At 49.8% G+C, this 27685-nt stretch overlaps 1 protein-coding gene and 1 non-coding gene across 2 annotated transcripts; one reads left to right on the forward strand and one right to left on the reverse strand.

Moving 5' to 3' along the window:
- The first annotated feature begins 14098 nt into the window (after window positions 1-14098).
- Window positions 14099-14289, forward strand: LOC132024072 (U2 spliceosomal RNA). The gene has a single exon (XR_009406181.1). It is a non-coding gene; the product is annotated as a U2 spliceosomal RNA (small nuclear RNA).
- Window positions 14290-21362: 7073 nt separating this feature from the next.
- Window positions 21363-27089, reverse strand: RAX (retina and anterior neural fold homeobox). Its single transcript, XM_059410068.1, has 3 exons — window positions 26547-27089; window positions 25984-26237; window positions 21363-22211 (listed from the first exon to the last, which is right to left on the reverse strand). Exons 1-3 carry the CDS (start codon window positions 26833-26835, stop codon window positions 21714-21716), a joined length of 1041 nt encoding a protein of 346 aa, XP_059266051.1. The 5' UTR covers window positions 26836-27089; the 3' UTR covers window positions 21363-21713.
- Between the last annotated feature and the right edge of the window lie 596 nt (window positions 27090-27685).

The following is a 27685-nucleotide window of genomic DNA, read 5'->3' on the forward strand; positions in this document are numbered from 1 at the left end:
TGCTGAGTGAATGGTTCCACCTGACTCCAGATGGAAAAGAGATTTACTGTAGACTTTCAGGAAGGAACATTGCTCAGGTAGGATAGTGTGGCTGTTAGGAACAGAAAACCCTGAATTCGAATTTGCATAAAAGATAAAAAGATTTCTTTTCTCACAGAGAGGTGGGATTTAAGGTTGTTTAATTCAATTTAATTTAGTGACTCAAATATATCCCAAGGAGATGGATTTTTCCATCTCGCCTCTCTGCCGCTAGCAGTTCTGATTTGTCCTTCAACTGCCTTCTCTCATGGTCACAGTATGGCTGCTGGTGTTCCGGGTGTCACATCCAGAGACATGATGACATTCAAAGGAAGAAGAGAGGCCATCTCCTTTTAGGCTTCACCTTATGAAAGTGAATCCTAAGGCAAATCCTTCCCCAGAGGTCTCTAATCCTTTGCCTCAGTGACCAGCCGAGTCACATGCTTGCCCTAACTCTGCCACTAGTGAAGGGAATCTGACCACCAGGACCGACTTCCTCTGAGGAGGATTTACCAATGAGTCATGTGGTGGGAGGGGCAGGAACCTAAACACAATCAAGACTCTCAGGGAGGAAGGAGGATGGAGGTTGACTTGGGATGGATTTCCAACAGCGTCTACAACAGGCACGAACTTCACTTCTCGTGACCTCATCCAACCCTGGTTTGATCGGCATGCCAATTTCAAAACTTAGCCACGGCCAGTACAGACAAACTTGCTGGGGTTTGGTCCTTTCTCAGATGCTCATGTAAAGACCTTCCAGTAGTTTTAAGACCATGAGCTCTTCAGAGCAAGCAATAGTCCGTTTCTCCTGCTCAGAGCTCTGATGCTCAGATCTCCAGTAACATGCTGCTCCTGGCTTTTGTCTGGGCCTCCCTCAGCCTTAACTGCTTTCTTCGCCTGGCAAGACAAATGGCCATCCCTGTAGCAACATAATTGCTCCCCTGCCTCCACCGCTGAAATAAATAGAAATGAAAAAGGAAATCGGGAGCTTCGAATTGTGGTCCCTCTGCCGGGCGATTTCCCATGATGCCTGAGCTAGCAGCAGACTGAATGGGCAGGCTGGGGGTTGATCTTGAATTAAAAAAAGAAAAAAAAGAAAAATACCCAGACCAGATTGTAGAGAGGGCCCTTTTCTTCCCTTAACTCCTGGGGTTGACTAGAGAAAAAGAAAGTGAAGAATATAAAAAACAATTTGTCTTAGTAGCAGTCAGGAACAGGCAGTCTGCTGGTCGGAGGCTACAGTAGACATGCTGTTTGCCTGGACAGGGTCTCAAAAATTAGAATATGTCACACGTGTTTAAAAATCAAGGGATTTCACATATCAATCCAGGTTGTAAGCTCTTGCAAAACCTGCTCTCCCTGAAGACAGTCAATGTCAGTGGCGCCGCCCCTGTGGATGGGGCTCACCTTGTCTACTTTGCCACAGTCCCCATCACACCCTAGTGCCCACCCCTTCCTGCATATTTGTTTACATTACCTGCCTGTCCACGGAAGGCACCCAGTTAATGCTCCTGGTTTAACTGTTAGGTGTGATGGGGATAAGGGAGATACTCTGCGCTTGTTCAACAATATTGGAAACAAACCCAAGAGTAGGTCCTCCGTGGAATCTGGACGAATGACCGTGGGCTGTACTGCACATACCCCGCATGACCTCTCCCTAATCCTGGGGCACTTATGTGTGTGTAGGAGAGAGCGAGGCCAGGGCTCTCCCAGAGCTAACTAGTCATTACACAGAGATTTTAATGCCACCCATAGAACATTTCACTGTTCTCTGGATGATGAAATTGAGAGAGAGATTGAATTTGTACCTAGCCTTCTGGGGATTCCCGATGACGGAGACAGGTGAAATGTTAAAAGAGGGAAAGATTTGTATGAAGCAAGAAACTCTGTCATATTTTGAAGATGCCAGTGAACGTCTATGTCCAATCTTGACCCTGGTGGAGCAATGGGGGGGCGCGACTGGATCCCAGGTGGGGCCCTGGGATCTAGTCCCGCATGGGCCTTCCCTACTTGGTGGCAAGTCTACTTCTGCCTCTGTCCCTCCTCCCCTACTCGTGCTTGTCTCTTGCTTTCTCTCGATCTCATATAAATAAATAAATAAAATCTTGAAGAAGACGACAACACTTACTACTTTAAAGTTAAAGGACATGTGTTATAGGTATATGAGCCCCATCAGGGGACAATAAGGTGCCCCTGGTGGCCCTGGCATGTCACCGGAGTGACCCTGAGCCTGCCTCATTTCTGGTACTGCTGGGTAAGCATGTGGTTTCCAGAGACAAATCAAGGGAAGGAAATCTATGGCATTAACGCGGCTGTTGAGGTGACTGATGGATTTAGTTGTTAGTAGACCTCAAAAGGGATCCGACAGTTGGTTTTGCATTTCCTGATGAGCCAGAAGGCTGACACCCAAAACGAGCCCTTCATTTTTTAAGAAGTCCAACTGTGAGGTGTAGTATTCCTCTGCTCGTGCCCTCTCGGTGGGTCCAAAATGAACTTCATCATCCTGAATCTCCTTCTGGATGGATGTTGAAATAGTTTTCCTGGGGCCACATGGCCTGAATGGTCTCTCTATGTGTATCCTTGCTGCCTTCCAGTACCCTGAGGGGTCTTTTCCAAGTTCATAAGAAATCACGGATCTCTCCCGCTTGAAACATGGTCTCTGTTCTCAGGCAGATCAAATGTCTAGAATAATCTTTTTCTCTGCCTGGTCTGGTTACTGCCTCCAACCTCACTTCTCTCCACTTGGGTGTCACTGTCCATGGACTTAGTTCCATGGACTCACCGAGCTCTTTGCTGCTTCAGGGCCTTTGCACATTCTGCGGCCCTCTTGAATTTTCATGTCTTTGTTTAAATGTCATCTCCTCAGAGAACCCATCCCTTTCATCACTACCCCTCCCAAATACGTTAAACTCTTCCTTTTTTAAGTGAAAAACTTGAGATAATTACAGAATCACATGTAGTTGCAAGAATATAGAGCCCTGGGTGGCTCAGTCAGTTGGGTGTCTGCGTTTGGCTCAGGTTATGATCTCTGGGTTCTGGGATCAAGCCCCATGTCAGGCTTCCTGCTTAATAGGGAGTCTGCTTTTCTCTCTCTCTCTCTCTCCTTCTGCCCCTCCCCACTGCTCCTTCTCTCTCTCTCTCAAATACATAAATACAATTTAAAAAAAAAAAGAAAAGAAAAGAAAGGGGCACCCAGGGGGCTCAGTGGGTTAAAGCCTCTGCCTTTGGCTTAGGTCATGATCTCAGGGATCATCTCCTGATCATCTCAGGGATCGATCTCCTGGGATCGAGCCCCGCATCGAACTCTCTGCTTAGTGGGGAGCCTACTTCCCCCTCTCTCTCTGCCTGCCTCTCTGCCTACTTGTGATCTCTCTCTGTCAAATAAATAAATAAAATTTAAAAAAAGAAAAAAGTTAAGTGTTGCCTGGGTGGCTCAGTGGGTTAAGTTCTGCCTTCGGCTCAGGTCATGATCTCAGGGTCCTGGGATCAAGCCCTGCATTGGGCTCTCCACTCAGCAGGGAGTCTACTCCCCCCCCCCCCCCCCCCCCCCCCGCCTCTCCGCGTCCTTGTGATCTCTCTTTCTGTCCAAAAAAAAAAAAAAAATACAGAGATACTTTGTACACTTTGCCCAGTTTCTCTTAAAGGTAATATTTTGCAAAACTGTAGTTCAATATTATAACTAGGATATTGGCATTGAAATAACCCTCTGATTTTGTACCAATTTCCCAGTTACACTCGTATTGGAATGCATTTGTGCACATGTGCATGCGAGTGTGTGCGTGTTTTAGGTTCCATACACTTTTGTTACCCATGTAGGTTCGAGTATCCATCACCACAGTTGACGTAAGGAGCAGTTTCTTTTCTTTTCTTTTCTTTTTTAGATTTATTTATTTATTTATTTGAGAGAGAGACAGAGCATGAGAGGGGAGAAGGTCAGAGGGAGAAGCAGACTCCCCACGGAGCAGGGAGCCCGATGTAGGATTTGACCCCAGGACTCTGGGATCATGATCTGACCTGAAGGCAGTTGCTTAACCGACTGAGCCCCCCCATCCCCCCGCACCCTGGGAGCAGTGTCAACACTGCGCAGCCCCTCCTGTTACCTTTCTATAACTCACTCTCCGCCCACCATCACCCCTCCCCTGGCAAGCACTAATCTGTCCTGCAGGTCTCCAATTCGTCATTTCAAAAGTGTTACATAAACGGAGCCATAGAGAACTCAAATCTTTTGGAATTAGCTTTCTTCCTCAGCAGGATTCCGTGGAAATGCACTCACACTGCTGCATCTCTCAGGAGTCCATTCTTTCTCGTGCTAAGTAGTCTTCTGTGGCTTGTGGACCCCAGTCCTGTTTAGCCGCTCACTGTGGAAGGACATCTGGGCAGACTCCATGTTTGAGCTGCTGTGTACTTTCTTGCGCAGGTTTTTGTGTGAATGTTAGTTTCCAAATTCGAGCCTCTCCACTCCCATGGCCGCCCTCAATGTTTTATCTCATTCCTCAAGTACAACCCAGATTTGGGGGCTAGTGGATTGATCCTGTTGCGGGCCAGATCATCTTGGGGCAGTTATTAGATACTACGCAGCCTTACGTCTCCATACTGCTCCGTGTTCGCAGAGGTATGCATCTGTGCAACCGTAGCAAGTCCCCGGTGTTGTCACTGCTATAGCTTTCATATATTGAAGTTGCGACCCCCAGTGCCTCAGAATGTGACCCTGTTTGGAAATAATGTTAATTTTTAAAATTTATTTATTTATTTATTGACAGAGAGAGAGAGATAGAGTGACAGAGAAAGCAGGAACACAAGCAGGGGGAGTGGGAGAGAGAGAAGCAGTCTCCCCACCCAGCAGGGAGCCTGATGCGGGGCTCAATCCCAGGACCCTGGGATCACGACCTGAGCTGAAGGCAGACGCTTAACCGACTGAGTCACCCAGGTGACCCTATTAATTTTTAATCAGTGAACTCAAGATGAAGTCTTACCAGAGTAGGGCTAGCCCATAATCCAATATAACTGTGATTTTATAAAAAGGGGAAATGTGGTTACACACACACACACACACATACACACGGAGAATGTCTTCTGAAGACTGGGGTTATGTTCTCACAAGCCAAGGAGTTTACCAGCAGCTAGAAAAGAAGCCTGGAAGGGATCCTTTCCTGGAGCCTTCAGAGAGCATCTTATCTCAGACTTTCAGCCTCCAGAAATGTGAGAGAATAAACTTCTGTAGCAACAGAAGCCACCCAGTTTCTGGTGCTAACTAATTCAGGTTGTCTCTCAGGGGAGAGTTGTACAAGTGAAAAGTCCCTGGAAAATCTGCTTTTAGCTATCATGGGGATAGCTAGTTCCATTTCAGAAAATAAAGAATTGTGCTTTAAAAAATCTTTTTGGGGGTGCCTGGATAGCTCTGTGGGTTAAAGCCTCTACCTTTGGCTCAGGTAATGATCCCAGGTCCTGGGATCGAGCCCCGCATTGGGCTCTCTGCTCAACAGGGAGCCCGCTTCACACACCATCACCCCCCCCGCCCCCCGCGCCTGCCTTTCTGCCTACTTGTGATCTCTGTCTGTCAAATAAATAAATAAAATATTTTTTTTAAGATTTTATTTTTTTGACAGAGATCACAAGTAGATGGAGAGGCAGAGAGAGAGAGCGAGAGAGAGAGAGAGAGAGAGAGAGAGAAGCAGGCTCCCTGCTGAGCAGAGAGCCCCATGCGGGACTCGATCCCAGGACCCTGAGATCATGACCTGAGCCGAAGGCAGCGGCCCAACCCACTGAGCCACCCAGGCGCCCAATAAATAAAATATTTTTTAAATAAATAAATAAATCAGAAATCTTTTTACACATCAGTATTTAAAATTTGTGATTTTTTAAAAGATTTTTATTTATTTACTTGACAGAGAGAGAGAGAATGATTAGGCAGAGTGGCAGGCAGAGAGAGAGAGAGAGAGAAGCAGACTCTCTGTGAGCAGGGAGCCAGATGTGGGACTCCATCCCAGGACCCTGGGATCATGACCTGAGCTGAAAGCAGCTGCTTAACTGACTGAGCCACCCAGGTGCCCCGAAAATTTGTAATGTTTTAAAAAAATATTTTATTTATTTATTTATTTGAGAGAGAGAGAGCAAGAGCCAGGAGAGGGGCAGAGGGAGAGGGAGAGAGAGAGACTCTCAAGCAGACTTTGTGTTGAGTGTGGAGCCTGACTCGGGGGTTGATTTCACGACGCTCAAGATCATAACCTGAGCCCAAATCAAGAGTCGGTCGCTTAACAGGTGAGCCATCTACACGCCCCTGAAATGTAACTGGGACCCTGCTGTGCAAATAACGAATAACTAGACGCCACCTGAAAGCGCTTCTGTTACTTGTAATGGTGTCAGGGTATCAAGACTGAATGACTTCCGAAGCGGTGTCCTTTTAAATTTTGAAAGAGGCAAACTCCTTTTTCTTTTTTAATTTAGAAAATGTGATTGAGTGATACTATACAGCCAATAAAATGCCCAAATCTCAGGCATAGGGTCGGTGAGTGCTCACGGCTCCCCGGGTTGTATAACCACCGCTCAGAAGGAGATCGCTGGGGTCGAACTGACTCCTCAGGGGTTATTGGACAGTTCTCCTCAGCCTCCGGTGATCTCTGCTCTTCTCTGCTGTGTGCTGGTTCCTGTTCCGTTACACAGTCCATTGCTATCAGAGCTCTTATCTTTATGGGGTGAATTTGTCTCTTTAGCATGATAAATCCCTCCTTTGCTTTTGTCTTTACAGTCTTGCTTCTGAAAGCTTCTCACTGCATGATCTGTTTTCTTTGTTACTTCCCCGTGCGTATACAGTTTTCAGATACTGAGGAAGGTCTGTACCTTTGTTTAGGGGGGTCACTTTAATTTTTTTTTAAAGATTTTATTTATCTGATAGACAGAGATCACAAGCAGGCAGAGAGGCAGGCAGAGAAAGGGTGGGGGGGAGCAGGCTCCCTGCTGAGCAGAGAGCCCCATGCAGGACCCTGGGATCATGACCTGAGCCAAAGGCAGAGGCTTTAACCCACTGAGCCACCCAGGTGCCCACTGGGGGGTTACTTTTAAAAACTAGTCTTCTAGACCATATCCTTAGATATCTGTTTTTATAGGCTGTCCCTACTCAGAACAAGGATCATACTGTTTCTTCTCCCTTCTTGCCTTTGCCTGTCACCCAGTGATAGTCAATAGAGTTACCTTTTTTTTTGTATTTAGCTTTTACTATTAAATATACATACACTTCTTATATGTATCATTTTAAGTGATATTATTTGAATTCCAGCACTAGCAAATTTACTCTAGTTCTGATCTTTTTCTTTTTTTTTTTAATTTTTATTTTTTATGGAGATTTTTTTCTTTGTTGAGAAAGTTAAAACTCGGGTACATCAAATAAAACCAATTTCTGGGGGAAAAAAATAAAAACCCACAATAGAAAGAAAATTAACACTGTCTGGGCCATAGCAGAACCCAGAGAATATATTCTTTTAATTGAAAAATTCTAGGTGCTTCATAATTGAACTTTTGATACAAAAGGACCTATTAAACTTCCAATTCTGATCTTTTTCTTTTTTCCTTTTTCCTTTTTTTTTTTTTTTTTGGTCAGGTGCCTCAGTTCTATAATGTGAGTGCGGATAACCACACCACATCCCCCACTTGTTTTGCTGTAGTTCATATACTACGTTTATTTAGTTCTTATCCACGTTTCTTTGGCTGTGGGTTCCTTAGTTATCTCTTGATTACCTGAAATCCATCCTCTAATTGTTATTTTTTAAAGATTTTATTTTTATTTTTTTAAGATTTTATTTATTTGTTTGACAGAGATCACAGGTAGGCAGAGGCAGGCGGGGGGCGGGGTGGAAAAACAGGCTCCCCGCTGAGCAGAGAGCCCCATGCAGGGCTCAATCCCACTACCCTGGGATCATGACCTGAGCTGAAGGCAGACGCTTAACCCACTGAGCCACCCAGGCGCCCCTAAAGATTTTATTTTTAGTAATCTCTACATCCAACCTAGGGCTGGAACTTAGAATTCTGAGATCAAAAGTTGCGAATGCCATCAACTGAGCCAGCCAGGTGTCTCTCTAAGAGTTATTTTAATTATTTTTTAAGATTTTATGGACTTACTTGAGGGAAAGAGAGAGCACAGAGGGAGAGGGAGAAGCAGACTCCCTGCTAAGTGGGGAGCCCTATGTGGGACTCGATCCTAGAACCCTGAGATCATGACATGAGCCAAAGGCAGACACTTAACCAACTGAGCCAACTATAGCCTCTATTCTCAAAGGAAACTCCATCTGGACACAGAACCCTTTCCTGACTATCTAAAAGGTACTGAATTGTTCTGCACAGCTTCTACGGCAATCTCAGCTACGTGGGGCAGCATTTACACATTTTCTTCTTCAAATCATAATTACCTTCTAGTTTCACTGACATTGGTGTTTGAAGGTCCTGCATCTTTTGCATAATATCCAGATTGAGGAAATGGGAAGATGCAGTTGAAAATACTGTGCTCATCCTGGAAACCTTTGCTATGTGACTCTTAAAAAAAAAAAAAAGATAGATGGGGCACCTGGGTGGTTCAGTCGGTTAAGCGTCTACCTTTGGATCAGGTCATGATCTCAGGGTCCTGGGATTGAGCCCCACAACAGGCTTCCTGCTCAGTAGGGAGCCTGCTTCTCCCTCTCCCTCTGCCCCTCTCCCCCTACCCCACGCTCATGCTCTCTGCCTCTCTCTTAATCCCACATATGAAACATAAGAAGTGCCAAAATCTCGGTCACTGGAGGGTGGCCAGAAAGGTTCCTGAGCTTCAAAGTATCTCCCCATAAGATTTCTTATACACCTGGGGGTACTTGAGTGGCTCAGTCATTAAACATCTGTCTTCAGCTGGGATCTTGATCTCAGGGTCCTGGGATCAAGCCCTGTGCTGGGTTCCCTGCTGAGCAAGGAGCCTGCTTCTCCCCCTCCCACTCCCCCTGTTTGTGTTCCCTCTCCAACTGTGTGTGTCTCTTTCTGTCAAATAAATAAATAAAAATCTTTTTTTTTAAAAAGGATTTCTTATACACCTAAATTCTACCATTAATTTTTTGCATTGGTCCTAGTACCCCCCAGAGGTTATCTCTTAAAATGTATGAATTTCTAAGTGGGATGGTATATTAGGATATTTATGTCACTAATACGTTGTCTAAAACCTAGTGTATCTCCTATGATATGTAATGTCTAGTGGTAGGACTGAATTTATTACCTATTTGCTGTGATTTGAAGAATATCAGGTTGAGGATACAATGTACCAAATATTTTTACTACATAGGCATCCAAAATTCTGCCCTTAGTATAATCCTTTAAAGATTTTATTTATTTATTTATTTGACACACACACAGAGAGAGAGAGCACACGTGTGCACAACAGGGGGAGGGGCAGAGGGAGAAGCAGACTCCCTGCTGAGCAGGGAGCCTGATGTGAGGCTCAATCCCAGGACCCTAGGATCATGACCTGAGTCAGAGTCAGATGCTTAATGGACTGAGCCACCCAGGCACCCCTACCCTGAGTATAATTTTTAATTAATTAAATTTAAATTAAGAATTGTCTTACTTCAATACAGACAATATTGTTCTATGATCATCAAACTTACTAAGAGATGAAAATTTTATTATCACAACCACTAAAAAGAGAGGATGATTATGTAATGAGATAGATATAAAATATTGTGACAATGGAAATCATATTACAGTATAGAAACGTATCAAATTAACATGTTATACACCTTTTTAAAAAATATATTTTTTATTTATTTGACACTCAGAGACAGAGAGATAGAGAGAGAGCACGAACAGAGGGAGAGGGAGCAGCAGGCTCCCCTTGGAGCAGGGAGCCCCAAGACAGAACTTGACCCTAGGACCTGAGGGTCATGACCTGAGCAAACGGCAGACACTCACCAGACTGAGCTACCCAGGCACCCAACGTGCTGTACACCTTAAATTTGCACAGTGTTTTATGTCAAATGCATTCAATTAAAAAAAAAAAAAGTATTGCTCTACTTCAGGGCTCATTTTTTAAAAAAATGTAAGTATTTCCTCCTGAAAGTATTAAGAAGTTAAGTCACTCCAGCTTTGAATGAATTACCTTAGAACCAATTCATTGCTAACTCGAAGTGCAGGGTGGTTGGGGCGCGGGGAGGGAGCACAGGAGAACAAGAAATCATAGCTTTCCTGGCCTCCTGGTTCCTCTTACCACCGGTGGCTTTAATGGTGTAGGAATCCCCGTGGCTGGGCTGACCTAGCCTGGGTGGGAATCTGAGTGGAGAAGGAAGGGCTTTCCACCCAAGGGGAAGCATGAAGCCATGGACTTGGGAGGAGTCAGAGAGGAAGGCCATTACCTGGCTGAGGACCGGAGCCTCGCATCGCTGGCCATGCTGGGAAGTCAGCATTCTCGTAGCAAAGCTCCTAGCGCGCAATCAGCGAGTGAAGTTCTCGAAATGGCCATCAGATGGCAGCCTCGGCCAAATTACTGAAGTAAGTGTATTTGCCGGATGGAATCCTGGCGCCGGGAGGATGGGGGAGAAGTCCCCCGAGGTCTAGCCCTTTTGTGTCCCAGCCCAGGAACTCCAGCCACGCTGAGACCACTCTGCCTGAAGCCCAGATCAAGTCCGTGGCAGAACTAGGGTTCCTGTGACCTCCTAGCAAGAAATCCAATCCTCTCTCTATAATGGTAATCTGGAAGGAGTGTTCCTCCCTTCCAAGCAAAATAAAGTATAAAAAAGACAGAGGAGGGCTGTTTGAATACTCACAGGGTTCTGTAAGTTTGCGTACAAAGCCTTGCAGGCTAAACCTTGAGCCTCAAGCAAATTTTTGTTAAATGCTAGGGAGTCACATGTATCAAAGACCTGTTTGCTTAAAGAAGAGATTAAGACATTTGCAAATATCTTCTCCCATTCAGTAGGTTGCCTTTATGTTTTGCTGTTTCCTTTGTTGTGCAAAAGAGTTTTTTAAAATCTCCTTGAAGTCCAATAGTTCATTTTTACTTTTGTTTGCACCCCAATGTTTATAGCAGCAATGCCCACAACAGCCAAAATATGGAAAGAGCCCAGATAGCTATTGACAGATGAATGGATAAAGGTGTGGTGTACACACACACACACACACACACACACATATGCACACTGTGGAATATTACTCAGCCATCAAAAATAAATAAATCTTGCCATTTACAACGATGTGGTTGGAGCACGAACCTATTATGGTAAGCAAAAGGGTGCCTGGGTGGCTCAGTCGATTGGGCATCTGTCTTCTGCTTGGGTCATGGTTCTAGAGTCCCAGGATGGAGCCTGTGGTTGGGCTTCCTGCTCAGTGGGGAGTCTGATTCTCCCTCTGACCCTCTGCAGAGGTTCATGCTCTCTCTCTCTCTCAAATAAATAAATAAAATCTTTTAAAAAATTATGCTAAGTGAAGTAAATCAGTCAGTGAAAAACAAACACCATATGAGGGAAGGGAAAAAGCAATAAGGTGAAAACAGGGAGGCAAACCCTAAGAGATGCTGAACTCTAGGAAACAAACGGAGGGTTGCTGGGGGTGGGTGGGTGCATGGGGGTTTGGCCATGAAGGAGGGCACGTGATGTAATGAGCCCCGTGTGTTCCAGGCAACTGACGAATCACGAAATTCTACTCCTGGAACGGATAACACAGTGTATGTCAACCAAGTTGAATTTAAATAAAGAATTCTTAAAATACAAATAAATATATAAACAAAAAATAAACAGGGATGGGGGAGGACAGAAGAGGGGAATTCACAGATACAAGACAGACTGATCCTAGGGAAGTAAGGCGACTGCGGCCACGGAAACTAAAGAGAGATCGCTGGCGGAGAGGAGATTTGAATTAGGGTTAGAGCAAGGAGAGGAGAAAAGGCGACAGGCACAGGATGGTTAGTAGTATGCACCCAGGTGAAAAAAAAGCAGGAATAATCCTACATCTCAGCGGGGCTGGCCCTATGCAAATAGCATGCGGTCTGGGTCCAGCTTCCCTGGGGCCTCTGTCCTTCCTCTTTTCCTGCTTGCCCCTTACAGGGCCCCGGAGCCCCTGCCTCAGCTCTCTGAACAATCATTGGCAGAGGAAGTTCTCTCCAACCAAGCCTCTGCACCATACAGTGAATTTAAGTGATTGCTCTTTTCTGGGAGAACTGGCATTTTGGGCCCCTCTGTCATTTTGGATAAAAGGATATTGCCCACGCCGAGTAATAGTATGGAGGGGAACAAGATGCTGTCCGGGTTGCTTGTTTAAAGCAGCGAGTCTCTAATACCAGGAAGGTCAATGGGAAAGGAAATGGGTGTGTGAGGCATGCAGGGTGAGCCTTGAAGGTCAGAAAGGGGAATTGAGATCTGAAACTGAAGCAGGTGCATGTATCACTGTGCCCAGGAGAGGAGGTGCTGAATGGATTCGATGAATTGCTACCTCTTTATTGACCCTGAAAAGGCTCACCTGGCAAGGGAGTGGCAAACTGAAAATGGTATTTAGGAAAATTATTCCAACACAAGTACCTGAGAAGGATGGAAGGAGCAAGAGCTCAGTGGAAAGATCGTCTTTGGTTTTTTAAACAGCTTTGAGAGATAATTCACTTACTCTATGATTCACCCACTTAAGGTGCTTCGTTCAATAGCGTTTAGTATAGTCAACGACATGCAATCACCCATAATCACAGCCCATCTTAGAACATTTTTGTCACCTCAAGAAGAAATCCCATATCCTTTATCTTTCACCCTTTATGTCCCCATCCCCCTGTCCCCCAGCGCTAAGCAACTGTGAGTCAATTTTCTGTCTCTATAGATTTCCCTATTCCAGACTTTCATATGAATGTCCATGTATATGGTATGTCGTCTATTGTGACTCGCTTTTTTTACTTGGCAGAATGTCTTCAGAATTCACCCATGCTACAATGTTTATGCACACTTCATTCCTTTTCATGGCTGAATAATCCCATCACTTGTATATGTCACACTTTATCAGCTCATCTGTTGAGGGACTATTGGGTTGTTTCCATCTGTTGGCCAGTATGAAGAATGCTGTTCCAAATATTCATGTACAAGTTTCTTTGTGGAAATATGTTTTCATTTCTCTTGACCAGAATTGATGGGTCATATGAAACTCCGTATTTTATTATCTGAAGGACCGCCAGATTGCTCTCCAAAGTGGCTGTACCATCTTACATTTTCACCAACACTGTACGAGGGCTATCATTTCTCTAGATTCTCACCAACACTTCTTGCTACTGATTTTTTTATTCTAGCCATCCTAATATGTATGCAGTGGTGTCTCACTGTGGTTTTGTCTTTCGTTTCTCTGATGACTCCTTATATCAAATATTTTTCATATGATTTTCTCTATTGCTTTTCTTTTCTCCATCACATTGATTTCCACTCTGATTTCTCTCTCTCTCTTTTTTTAAAGATTTATTTATTTATTTTAGAGTTGTTGGGGGCTGGGCAGAGGCAGAGGGAGAGAGAGAATCTGAAGCAGGCTGATGCAGGGCTCGAGCTCATTACCCTGAGATCATGACCTGAGCCAAAATCAAGAGGCAGACACTTAACTGACTGAGCTATCCAGGAGCCCCTTTCACTCTGATTTCAACTATTTTCTTCCTTCTGCTTCCTCCAGGTTTAGTCTAATCTTCTTTTCCTATGGTCTTAAGGTAGAAGGCGAGGTTGTAGATTTCAGATCTTTCTTCTTGTAGGCATTTGCTGTTAAAAATCCTTCTAAGCACTGCTTAAGCTGTATTTCAGAAGTCTGGGTATGTTGCATTTTCCTTCATCTTAAGGCATTTTCTGTGGCAAAAGACATTCCAGAGTTTGGGTAAAGCCATAGGGGTGGGAAAGCTCAGGGCAAGCGCACTAAATGCTGGTGTTTCTCAAGGTTCTGACATTAGACACCCTCTTCTCCCTCCACTCCCTCCCCCGAGGCAACCTCCTCTATGCCCACGACTTGTATTATCTTCTGTACACTGATCACACAGCTTGGATCCTTTCCCTGAGCTCCAAACCCGTACTTGGAATTGTCTACTCAATATCTTCAAACTCATTTGATCAAAATTGAACATAAAAAAAGAAAAGTTGTTTCTCAGTCTTTTGGCTAAGATCAAGTGTAGTATCTGTTCCTATCAGTTTAATATCTGATATGTCCTGTATCCAAAGACAATATATTAAATGGATTTGGGGAGCAGGGAGGTGGAAAATGACCTTGCTCCGTCTGCTCCAGGTACTGATCTGGCATTGCAGTCCTTCCAGGAAAGGTGCACCCCCCAAAATCTCCTCATTCAACCTCAAACATAGTCACCTCATCACTACATGAGGCCAGGCTTCCATTTCCCCTCCATTACTGTGATAGCTTTCGAACTGGTCTTCTAGAACCCTCTCTTACCTCCTTCCAAGCTCTTCTCCATACGACAGGCAGGATGATCTACGAGAAATGGTTACGTCACCACCTGTAGCGACACCAGTTAATTTTTGGCTGCCCAGCACCAGAACACTCTTCCCAGGCTGGAGACTTCTCCTCCTTACACGTCTTGCTTGGCTGCCGAGCCTAGCTCCTGACTCTTTGCAGCTACACACAGACTCTATTTCTTTAAGTTGTCCTTTGGCTCCTGCCAGCCCAGCAGAGTCCGGGAGCCTCGGACAAGCCCTGCTCCCTCTTCCCTTACAGGCATGGTGACCTCTCCTTTCCCTCAACTCTTCTCTCTTCTCTCCCATTTTCCCTTCATGGCTCATGAGTGTCACTTCCTCAGGGTGACTTCCGTGACTTCACAGGCTAAGGCAGGTTTCTTTGTTATAAGCTGTTATAGAATGTGGTGCTTTCTCCGGGAATCGCATACCCCTTGTGTTAGTTATTGTTCATCAGTTACTGGGTGCTTCCATGGGGTCAGACACTGAATATGCCAAGAAGGGTCAGACAGTTGCCTGAAAGGATCCTACAGTTTCACTGGGGACCACAGACAACCCTGTGGGTTACACACTGGAGTAAACCTCAAGTGAACAACAGTGAAATGCTCTTGGGGGTTGGGTAAGGGGTGTCGGCGGTGGGGGCAAGGAACTGACTGCTACAGGAATACTGGCCAGCTGCACAGAGGGATGGTGGCACCTGGGCCAGGTCCTGAAGGAGTCTGTCAGGAGCAGGATGGTGGGAAGTCTTTCTAGGCAGAAGGAACATTTTTGCTCAAACCCACCAAGCAAAAAAGCACATGGCGGACCAGTGAGATGCAGAGTATGCTGGTGTCCATTGAGCAGAGGGCGAGGAAAGAAAGAGAGAAGGAGGAAGGTAAGGAAAGAGCAAGAATGTCAGAGACAAGCCTGGGAAGCTGGGTCGGGTCAGGGTCAAAAGAGCCTCAGGTGCCTTATTCACCAGGAGCTTGGCTTTGGTCCCATGAGACACAAAGAATTGTTTTAAGCAGAGGAACTGCTTGAGGTAGCTAATTCTCGCTAGAGTGTGAAGGATAGATTGAGGATCAAGTAACAAGCAGATCCACATGGAGGCCATATCTTTATAGCTGGAGAGAGAGAACTCAATACATGATTGTAAATGAATCAATGAAGAAACAACCATAAGGCAGGAACATATGTGGTAGGCACCATGTGAGAAGGTCTGCACGCCTTGGGAAGCCGGGCAGCACGAGGGAGAGATCATAAAGATCTCCGGAACTAGAGAACTGGCAGAGAAAATCAAGGACAGGTGAACTGAGAGGTGTTCTGAAGTGAAAGCAATGCGGCTAAATGATGAACTGGGATATAGGTGTTGAAAGGAATGACTGAATCGGGCCTGGGTTTGGCTGACAGCGACAACAGACTGATGTAAAACAGAGCCCAGATAGCAATCGGGAGCTAGTATGGTTCTCCCCTGTCAGGGACTTATCACATACGGTCCCTTTGATCCTGCTACTCAACATTCTCAACACACGGCTTCATGACAAGGTCCCAGATGGGTGCTCCGCCACCAACACCACACCCGCCTCGCAGCAGTGGGTAGCAGGGAAGGGACAAGAGCAGAGCGAGCTGGGGACTTGTTACAACTTAGCTTCCTAGAAGGGCTTGCCCATCTATGACATTAGGAGATATTCAATCATATCTCATTGAAAGGGAGGTTGGGAAGTGTCTTTACTCTGGGCAGCTAAAATTTGGAAGCTCTATGGCAGAGAGAAGTAAGTGGCAAAAAGGAAATGGAAAATAACTTGTCTGGGCTCCAAGAATGATTCTTTTACCCATTGGGTGGCTCTGAATGAGGAAAGAGGGAGGAGTTTTAGGGAGGTTTATACAAAGCCACGGAGTAAAGATGAGTAAGTTTTGTTTTGAGCGTATCTGTTTTGGGTGGTCTGTGGAACACCAAGTGGAGAAAACCAGTAGGTATTTGAAGACATATGTAGAAATGGCCCATTTCCTCGATTTAGGCCATGCACTTGAGGGTGGAAATAGTTGTTTATCATCACATATTCACGATGCCTTAGAAATTTCCAGAAGAGATAAAGGTTGCAGGTAAATTAAGAAGGTGGAAAAAACCACAAAGGGCTATTTTTTTTTTAAAGTACCAATGGACAGAGTATATATAGAACTCAGCTAGGGTCAGCCCTGGAAAGAACTTCCACAGGTGGCTTTACAACTCATTCAGAATCTACTGTGAACACACACCCATGTTAAGTACAGAGCAGAGGAAAGCTGCTTGGAAAATAGGGTGTTACGTTTTGGGTGTCTTTCCTGGGGTTGTGAGGGAGGGAAGAGATCTTGGGGATCCAGCTTTGCTGTGTGTGTTGGGGGGTGGGTGGGGCCGTCGGAGGTCAGGACCAGGCAATGGCATAGCTCAGCTGCCCCACAGATCTCCCCACTCCCAGGCTAGGGGTCGCCGCTGCACGGGCTTAAAAGCCCATCTGCCCAAAGTTGGGTGGAACGCGGCATTCCTCAAGTGTCTTCCAGGGCTGTGAGAAACGTGGCCAAGGATCTAGACGATTTAGTCCCGTTTTCGGAAAGGAGGTTTACAGTGAGCAATTATTGCACAGTTAAAGAATTAATCACTAATGAGTCATTAACTCTCCCCACTATTGTACAGTTAACAAGCTGAGGCCCGATTATTAGAGCCAGTTCCCAATTAAGGGGACGACATTGGCCACAAAGCACACCGTCCGCCTCTTGACGGGTTCAGCGCACCCGCGGGGAGCCTCAGGGCCACCCCTTTCCCAGGCGAGTTAGGACGCGAGCGGAGCCCCGAGGGCGGGTCGGTGCGGAGCTCGCGCTGGCTGTGCCGAGAGGAAGGGCCAACTTTTTCATTAATTTTATCTTCCCCAGAAATCTTTTCCTGCCAGCCTCCGGGAGGCTTCAGTTCTAATCGTGTAGTAGGGTTCTGTGGGACAAAAGGAGCACTTGGATGGAGACAGAGAAGGGCCCGCGGCGAGGCTGGGGGGCTGGGGGGTTGGGGAGGATGTGGGAAGGTGGCAGAACCCGGAGGCACGACTTCAAATGTTAAGGTCGCTGGGGCAGCTGAGTCCGCGCTCCTGCAGTCCTCACCATTCACCGCCTGCGGGGCTGACTCGTCCCCGGCAGCGGAGTCCTGGGCTGCCCCAGCTCCAAGAATCCCCTAGCAAAGACTTTCAATTAACCAATGAACTTGGCTGAGAGAGGAGAGAATTAGGATTCCCTATCTCTGCTCTTTGGATTCTGAATTAACTGACGACGGGAGTGGGGGACAGGCAGGGATTGTCTCCCCTGGTTTGATATTTCCTATCTCTCAAACAGGGACTCTCTGTTTAAAATAAGTAAAAACATAGTGGCCACCCTAGGCCAGTTGCTGACCTCTAGTCAAAGCCTGCCCCTCCCACGGGGTCTCGCCCAGTCCTCCATGGGTCACCCACACCGGTCCCAGTCAACCTCCCGGGCGGCAGAGGGGGTAGCTCAGACCCGCAGAACTGGTTTCAAGAACTGGACACCCAGTCCGGATGAATAGCCTGGACGGGCCTGGGGCCACAGCGTGGGGCCCCAGGACACGGAGCAAGGAGGGTCCTGCGGGGGCTGCGGCCGCCTTGGACACCGTGGCTCCAGAAACGGGTGACCGGGAGAGGCGGGGCCCTCAGTCCCCCAGCGTCCCTGTGGGAGAGAAAAATCGCCACCATAAATCCGAGGGTGGCGCGCAGTGTGATCACGACACTCCCGTGGGCAAGAGACTCTTCCAAAATGGGGAAAACGCGAAAACTGAAACACCCCCGAGGTTGGGGCCGTGGCCGGGGTGGCATGGCTCCGCGCCTCCGGGATCTCTGGATTAGTCCTTGGTCTCCTCCGGGCACGGGACAGCCAGCATCTGCCAGCGTGCACCCGAGGTCCCAGGCCGCGCCCGACTCCGCCCCTCTCTCGGAGTGGCCCAATCCGAGGCGTCCTTTCACGCCCCGCCCCCTTCCCCCCTCCCCTGGCCTGGAGCCCTGCCCTGCGCGGTTCCCAGCCGGGCACCCGGAAGCCCAAACGGAGCGATGCGGCTACAGACTCACCTGCTTTCCTCCCGTGGCAGGCCAGAGTGTATGTCGTCTGCTGGGGTGGAGGCTCCGGAGGCCTCCCTCTTAGACTGACTGAGTCCAGTCAACCTGAATCAGCGCCCGCCAGGAGTCCTAGGGATCTGTGCTTGGACAACAGTGTCTCTCTTCCCCGAACCCTGTAGAACAACTCCCAACTGGTTCTTGTTCCCCTTCAGTGGACGCTGGAAGCGTCGCCTGAGCGAAGCCCTCAGTCTCATTATGGAAGACTCAAGAACCATTTTTCAAGTGATTCAGGCTTACAGGGGAGACTCCCCCAGAGTCCCTGAAAAATTTGTACCTGCCCCAAATCACAGCCAGCACAATCTAGTTTTGGAAGCAGGCGCCTCTGCAAACGGCTTTCTGCAGCAGTGAGCTTGGGCAGCATCCCCAAGTGTTTCAGGGTCCTCTGGGGCTTTAAGGCCCTTCAGCACAAGTCATTTTCACCTCCAGCCTGAGTTAACTCCTGGGGCTCTCAGAACTGCTCTTCAGGCAGCCCCTAGGAGTGAGGGGGGGGGGCTATGGGGCTGATGGGAGCCCTGGAAAGACCCTTCCACCCACCCCTCAGGATCTCAATTTCCAATGTGGTCTAAAGAGTAGTTCCTGGGAGTTGGAATAGGAACACTTCTTCAGCAAGTGTTTCTGGAACACTTGCTATAGTGTTTCACAAGCATAGTGCTATGCTTGCGAAACGGCCAGAGCTTCTGGTCAAAGCTTATTTAAGGCAACTTCCCTGTGCCTCACTTTCCTCATTTATTAAATGAGGCTGATCTTGTCTTCCTGGCATGGTCCTTGTGAGGTTTAAATGAATCAGTAGACATAAGCTGCTCGGAAGAGTGATAACACAGAATAAGCTCTCGGTGATCATTAGTTGTTAGTATTTTGATCATTTTCCAAAGATTTGTCCCTGAAATCCAGGTATGATTCACTCTGTTGGTGTCTAAAGAGATGATTTAGAATATTCATTCTCAGACTAAGTAGTAAAAGAGGAGAAAGAAGTGATGGTTTGAAACCTGCAGGCAACCAATCATAGGAAGAAAAATGGCATAAAGAGGCAAAATGAATAGTCCCTGGAATGGAAGAGAAGAAGATGGGGCTGGGCAAGGTCACAGGTGGCCAGGACTGCGGAAAGGAGAGGGAAGGCAGAGCAAGTACCCACCAGTGAACTTGGGAGTTCACTGAATAAATCGTTCCTAGTAAAAGGAGGCCATTAAAGGATGAAAGGATGGGTGAAAGAGGTTAATCCAAACTGAAAGAAATTCACTTACACATTCATCTTGTTTATCTATTTTTTTTCCCTTGCCAACGGCTGGGATCACTTGGCCAATACATCCATTTTCCAACGAACATCCTTGTGAAGGAAAGTACAGGTATTACTTCCTACCTCTTGAGGGTAATAACACATCCAATTAATCCTTACTGACCAGTCTGCTATATGCAGAGCACCACGTTGAGGGGCTAAGGGTACTCACCCCTGATTATAGGATAACCTCTCAGGACCCTCATGGCAAGGCCCGAATTCTGTGATGACACTTCCTCTACCCCAGCCTCAGGATTGTCATCCTTTGCCCAAGTAGGTTTTGGGAACCCAAGAGCAGGACTGGGATACCGTGGGATCGGAGAGGGGGGATCACAGTATGTACTGCCCCGCGTGGGGTCCTTGGTGGTTCAGTCAAAGCCCTTACCGTTGGCCTCACTGCATCTTTTCCACCTCCCAGGGACACAGCGTTCATATAGACAAGGAAAGGGGTGACTCACTAACACGCTAACGAACGACAGAACAGTGGGGCTGGGGGGATGATGCTAAGGCTCCTTGGCAGCGTCTTTTCCAGCGCACTCAAAGCAAGGAGGCCAGAGGACCTGCGCGGCGGGAATCCGGGTTATTCCAGGGTCTGCCCAGCTTCCAGGACCCGCTGCGGACACCGCGGCTGCTCAGGCTGGGAGTTCCGGGCTTTGCTTCACGGGTGACTCCCCGAGTGCTGCGGGAGCTTCGGAAGCCCGCGGAGACCTCTGGATTCCCTCCCGCCCCAGCGCCGGCGCCAAAGAACAGCCCGTATTGTCCAAGACGCGCCCGCAAGGATGTGCCCGCCGGGTCGCGACGCAGAGCGCTCCAGGACACTGTCCCCGAGCACGGCAGCTAATCTAACAGGCATTGAACAGAACCGCGGGGTTGGGGGGTTAAGGTAAGGGGCAAGTCAGGGAAGCGGGAGAGAGGCGTGGGGATCAGAAGAGGAAAAGTCGCTCTTCCTGAGTCTTTGGAGGACTAATGTCACCAGTCCTTGGTAGCAGGGGCTGGCACCGAGCCCGCGACCTAGACAGTGATCCGAGAGGGCCCTTGGGCAGTGGTGGGCAGCAAACAGGGAGGCGGGGCCCCCAGGCGTTCCGGACTTTCAGCTCTCCCCCCGGGGAAGGTGGTATAGACGTTTTCTGTTGGGGTGGATCCTTCTAAGCAGCAGCCGCAGCTTGACTATTGGGGTGCAGAGGGCCTGGGAACGCTCAGGCAGCTGAGCCTTAGGCGCCAAACACCCCGAACCCCACACGTTCGCTGCTCCGGTACGCGCCAGGGGAGGAGCGCTCCGGAGGAGGGCGCAGCAGCAAAGCGCCCCCCAGGAGGATACGCAAGAGGGGGCCCCAGGTCCTGCGCGGTCCTCTGCTTCCCCTGACCCACCCCATCCGTCACCGCAGCCCCTGGGGTACCCCCGTCCGCCTTCCTTCCCGCCACCGCAGTCCTCGGCGCCCTTCACCGGAGTCAAACAAAAACAAGGCAGTCTTTAATTCTCCTCCCCAACACTTCAACTACGCATACAAACAGTCCCTCAAACTATACTCCTCGGCCTCCCCTTCCTCCCCGTTGTCGTTTTCCGGGGTAGCCACGCCGTCCGGGAGCGGCCAAGGTCAGGAGCGTTGGGTGCCCTGAACCCCGAGGGGCCGGGCCGCCTCTCCCCCTCCAGCAGCAGGGCCGGGGGTCCGTGGAGGTGGAGGGGTGGTGGTCAGAGGGTCTCGGCGGGCCGCAAGGTCAGTCCTCCGCGGCGAGCCAGGAGCAGACGCGCGTCCGAGACCCAGGCCTGGCCGCAGCTTCCGGCGGCTCGGGAGGGTGGCCGGGTGGGGAACGCAGGGGGAAAGAGCGCGCGCCTGCGGGTCCGGGTCGATCCCAGGACGGTCGTCGGGCCCGATCGGGTGTCCGGTGCCTCTAGAGGGCCTGCCACGGCTTCCCGATGGCCTGGATGTGCTCCTTGGCCTTGAGGCGCAGAGCCGCGATGCTGCTGTTGCGCGGGTCCGCCTCGTCCAGCGGGAACTTGTCCCCGAAGCCGGGCGCGCACGGGTAGGCGGGCGGCGGCGGCCCGAGGGGCTGCAGGCCGGGGCCCAGCGGCGGGGAGTTCAGGAAGGGCGGCGGCGGCGGCGGCGGCGTGTAGCTGGCGGGCAGGCTCTGCGCCGGCGGCCCGAAGCCCGGCAGGCTCTGCAGCGCCGTGGCGCCCCCGCCGGGCAGCGGCGACCCCAGCCACGACTCGAGCGGCAGGGCGCCCCCGGCCGGCCCGCCGCCCCCGCCCGGGCTCGCCCCGAGGGGCGCCAGAGCCGCCGACGGCGGGGAGCGGCTGAACGAGAGGAGGGGCGAGTCTTGCAGCTTCATGGACGACACTTCGAGCTTCTCCTGCCGCCGCCACTTGGCCCGTCGGTTCTGGAACCACACCTGCGGAGGGCAGCACAGCGGCGGTCGGCTGCGGCCGAGCCTCGGGCCGCGCCCCCGCCCTGCTCTCCCCCGGGCAGCCCGGCCGGGACGACTCTGTCACCCCCAGAGAAAACTGGGGCTGGACTCCATCGCACCACCTCCCCACCCCGACGCTCTCCTTCCTTTTCCACCGGGTTTTCTCCTTGTTGCCTCTCCCCTCCTCCCCTCTCTTCTGAGTCTCCGTCTCTTGTCCCACCCCTGTCCCTGGTTACCTCACCCATAGCTGTGGCTGCGTCTGTTTCCGACTCCTGACACGGAGTGCGTGCTCAGAAAAATAGGGAAGTTAACCTTGGGGATGGGACCTAGGATTTTGGAAAGCAGATCTCACCAAATTTCGGGGACCTGCTGCTTGGCAGCTCCTCCTGGAACTCCGGTTTAGAAGTTCCTTCCTCCCTGAGCCCTGTGCTCAGTGCTGGGAGCTTGGCTCAGACTCCCTTGTGCTTTTCTTTTTAAAATGTTTAAAAATACTTTATGGGGCGCCTGGGTGGCTCAGTGGGTTAAACGTCTGCTTTCGACTCAGGTCATGATCCCAGGGTGCTGGGATCTAGTCCCACATGGGGTTCCTTGCTCATGGGGGAGCCTGCTTCTCCCTCTCCTTCTGCTGCTCCCCCTGCTTGTGCTCTCGCTCTTGCTCTATCAAATAAATAAATAATCTTTAAAAAATAAAAATATTACTTATTTCATAGAGAGTACAAGCAGGGAGAGAGGCGGGCAGCGGGAGAGGGAGAAGCAGACTCCCCATTGAGCAGGGAGCCCGACAGGGGGCTCCATCCAAGGACACGGGATCGTGACTTGAGCCAAAGGCAGTGAGTGCTTAACCACCCTGAGCCACCCAGGTGTCGGGACTCCCTGAGCTTTACCCACATTTTGTCTGTATTATAAACATAGGTATAAGCAAATACTCTAAGTACCTTAACTAGCAGCACAGGATACTATAATACAGCTATTTCCAGGAATTACTGGTTATGATAACTAGTAGGAAAAAAGTGGGTTAGTTTTATCCCAAGCTTTTTTAAGTTGCTGCTTTAATAAGATATCGATTCTTCTTTAATTGCTATCCCTTTAGTATTTCTCATATTTCTTATAAATGGTTTTCAATGATTACAATAGTTCAATTTTATTATATTTACGTTGACTTTTTAGAGTCGATTATGACATTACTCTAAGACGAGTTCAATGAATTAAATTTTTCCTTTTGCTTTTTTTCCTTTACATATAGAAAGTCTGCACCAAGAATGAAGTCTGATCTCTTTCTTTTTTAAAAATTTTTAAATTTTTAAAAAATGTATTTATTTGAGAGAGATCACAATTTGGCAGAGAGTCAGGCAGGGTGGGGGGCAGTCCCCCCAATGAGCAGAGAGCCTGATGTGACACTCGATCCCAGGACCCTGAGATCATACCTGGGCCGAAGGCAGAGGCTTAACCCACTGAGCCACCCAGGTGCCCCTCAAAGTCTGATCTCTTTTTTTTTTTTTTTAAGATTTTATTTATTTATTTGACAGCGAGAGATCACAAGTAGGCAGAGAGGCAGGCAGAGAGAGAGGAAGGGAAGCAGGCTCCCTGCCGAGCAGAGAGCCCGATGTGGGGCTCGATCCCAGGACCCCGAGATCATGACCTAAGCCGAAGGCAGCGGCCTAACCCACTGAGCCACCCAGGCGCCCCAAAGTCTGATCTCTTAATGATAAAACGTTCGTTACTTATTTGGTAAAAGCACAAGAAAAGGTGTAATTAAGGCTTCACTACCAAGTTACTACCCCTGGAAACAGAACAGAGAGAACTGGGTTAGAAAGAACTTTGGCCAAATTGGTGGCTTCAGTGTTATATTAATGGAAAGAAATAGAGGAATGGCTGAGACCTTAGAAGGGAGAAGGCAGTTTGGAGTCAGTGGGGGAGGGGACCTCTTAGAAGCACAGAGAAAACAGCCACTCAGCACCTGGGCAGGGCAGGGCAAGTGTATATGTAAGGCTAGGATTGGGGGAGGGGGGGAGAGAAAGGACAGAAAAGTTAAGTACCCCTGTCCCCTGCCCACAAAAGATTCATCTCCATTCCGGAGGCCCTAATTTCCCCAGAAACGTTAGCTATTTGGTGATAAAAGAGAAAAGAGAAACAACAGCTTGGGGAGGACTCCCATCCACTGCTTCCTCCAATTCCCTGCATGTCCCACTCTGGCCCCCCAAATATTGGCTACAGTCTGCCACCCAGTATTCAAAGGCAGAGAGCTGAAGACTGGGACAGTCGGCTCTTAGAAGGCTGTACCGGTCCCCTCCACACAGCTGGAGGCCCATGGGAGACCGCCCCCTCCGTCGGATTACATCATAGCCATGTGTTAAGAACCGCCATATGCTGGGCACTGTGCTGGCCCTGTGGTCACAGAGAAGTCACAGACACTGTTCTCAAGAAGCTGACAACTTAGAGGAGGAGCCAAAATCTGTGAACAAATAAAGAGAGAGGAAGGAAGGTAGGACAGAGGAGGTATCCAGTTTGAGGGTAGCCTCGTGCTGGCTGTGTCTGTGGTCTGTAGGGGCACTGCGAGGTTTTGTCTCTTCCTTCATCCTTCACTCCTGTCCCTTTCTTCCCCCTACCCCAGCCTCTCCCTGAAAAAAGCAGGCACTAAAATGTCCACACCTTCAATGAAACCATCGCAGTTCGACTGCTCCAAATTAAGAGAAATTGAACTGTCCTTGCAAGTTTAGAAATTGAACTGTCCTTGCAAGTTAATCCTGAGTTACATTAGGGAATTATTATTTTTTTAAACCATGACATTTACTCATTACTTTAAACTCCTAATATAATAAGCAGAAGAGACAAAAGGCAAAAGTTTGTCCTCTTTTAGCTTTAAGGTAAGGCTAAGAGCCCCCAAACATCGGAATATCTTCACTTCCTGGAAATCTAATTCATTAGACACACACAAAAATCCCACCTTAGTTCCACTGCCTTTCAGAGGCAGCGAAATTTGTTCCCAATGACTCCCTTTCAGGCCTCTGTAAACTCTCCTAATTTGGAAATCCTCCCAGATTTTTCACAGATGACTAGCAAATATTTAAGGCTTGCAAATATTTTAATGATCAGGGATTAAAGATAATTCAGCTTTAATTAAAGTGAAAACCCTTTTACCAAAAAAAAAAAAAAAAAAAAAAGAAGAAGAAGAAAGGAAGGAAGGAAAGAAAAGAGAAGAAAAGAAAAGTCAAGTCCTCTCTGCAGTAGTGAGAAGTTCGGATGGAGGTACACCAAAGAAGCAAAAGTCAGTTTCTTAAACAAATCCACCAAAACTTTCAACTGCAGGCGCTGGAGCCCTTGCAAAAGACTGGGTTTTCATATCTGGACAGGGTGAATGCAGTTAGCGACTAGGGTGGCATTTGGGGTCCCAATCCAGGAGACTGCCTACATCCCCTCTGCACTCACCGCCTCTCGCCCCAATCCTTGGCAGCGGCGTGTAATGAGCTGTCGCCCTTCCTCTCGACAGCCATGCGCTAGTGCTCTCTTTAGGTTCGAAGAGGGAGACCCCCCACCACAAAAGAGAGATCCTACTACAAAAATGGAACAGACTGTCCAAAGGGCGGTCGTGGGACACCCGCAAGATCGGCGACGCTCGTCTGATGCTCTGGGCGAGCCCAGTCGAGGAAGACCAATGGGAACAGTGTCACGGTAAATGCGTGGACGTCCGGGGATTCGGCGGAGCACTGGCTGCAGGCTGGGCCTGGGGCCCTCCCGGGGACCGATCTGGGAGCTTTACCTGGACACGGACTTCGGGTAGGTTGACCTTGCCGGCTAGCTCCTCGCGGCTGTACACGTCGGGGTAGTGAGACTTCTCGAACGCGCGTTCCAGCTCGTGCAGCTGATACGTGGTGAAGGTCGTGCGGTTCCGCCGGTGCTTCTTTTTGGGCTGCTCCTCCTCCGACAGCTTCGCGTCCCCGGTGGCGGGACCCACGGGCAGCCCGGGGCTGGGCCGTGCTTCACCAGGCTCCTTGGGGCAGTAGGGTCGAGGGGCTGGGACGAAGAGGCCCCAGACGGTCAGAGACACTCGGGGGGTTCTCTCTGGGCCCACTCCGCCTACCCTTGGGCGCCCGCAGCTGGACGCGGGCTGCTCCTGGGGGCTGGGCCAGGAGGTCGGGGTAAGGCCGTAGGGGCCCCTAAGGTTTCTCTGAACACAAATTGGAGTCTCCTGCCCTGCACACTAACTCAAACTCCGCGCCCAGACGCCTTAATTAAAGTCAAGGCACGGGCTTATTCGTCTTGCAGAGCTCCTACGTTTGGGCACCCCTCAGGGCCCTGCAGCAGCCAGGGGTGAGCACTCACCTTCGTACTCTGGAGCAGGCGCGGGGGCAGGCTGCGGGGAGGGCTCGCCGCTTCCCCCGGGCGCCTTGGGGCAGGCGGCCCGCGCGCCCGGCCTCCTATCCCGCTCCTTCGCGCCCCGGGCGCCCGGCTCCGCAGAGAAGGAACCGAGGATCGCGTCGTCCTTGGTAAATCCCAGGATAGCCTCGATGCTGTGCAGCCGGGAGGTGCTTCCTCCCGGGCTGCGGAGCAGGTGGCCGGCAAGCGAGAAGCTGCCGTCGGCCATGGCGGGGGCGCAGGCCGGCAGGTGCATGGGGAGCGCCAGGAGGCGGGAGGGCGCGGCCCGCGATCTCGCAGCGCCGCCCGCTTTGGAGACCCAGAGAAGAGACCCTAAAGTCGGTGCCTCCCGGGTACCGCCGTCCCACCCACTTGGTCCCGACCCAAGGTCAAGCGTGGCGGGTGACGAGGGCCCGGGCCGCGCACGCCGAAGGTGGGCGAGCGCTCCGCCCGCCGCGGCCTGGGTCTCTGCAGGAGTCTGAAGTTCGGACTCGGGGTAGCTGGGGCTCCGGGGGCTAAAGGCTGCGAGCCCGCGAGCCCCGGCTCCTCCCCTCCAGCCCAAGACCCAGCCTCTTCCCTCGGCCCCTCCCCCGGCAGCGGGGCGGGTCTTCCCCTCCGGTTCCCTGTGCGGCCACTCCGGGCGGGGCCGGCGTTCCGAACTTTCCACCTTGCAACTCTCGATCCACTCCAAGCACGTCCCCGGGGAAACGGCGGTGGGATGTTTGACAGGCCTGGGGATCCGGCTCTGGGGCCCGCTTCTGGACTCAATGAGGCCGACGCCCTTGGTCTCCCCTTCCCCCAGTAATCCGGGGGCTTGCCTCCCTTCTTGGGCTTACCTCCTTCTTGGTTCCCCAGACCCCAGGCCCGCCGCTGCGCCCGGGGCGACCTTTGGATAGGGGGGTGGAGGGACGGACGGCTGCCAGGCTCTGCTGCGTAGGACGTCGGGCCACGCGCGCTTCTTCCCAGCTTAAAATTTCCCTTCTCTCTCCATCTTTCTACCCCCAAGGGCACTCCTCTTTCGGCTTCGTAGTCCGAAGCCTCGGACTTCGCGTTTATTTTGTTTGCCTACGTATGTTTAACTGCTCCTTCCTGTCCCCTCGGATTCG

Source organism: Mustela nigripes, chromosome 8, assembly GCF_022355385.1.
Source record: "Mustela nigripes isolate SB6536 chromosome 8, MUSNIG.SB6536, whole genome shotgun sequence".
Classification (NCBI taxonomy): Eukaryota; Metazoa; Chordata; class Mammalia; order Carnivora; family Mustelidae; genus Mustela; species Mustela nigripes.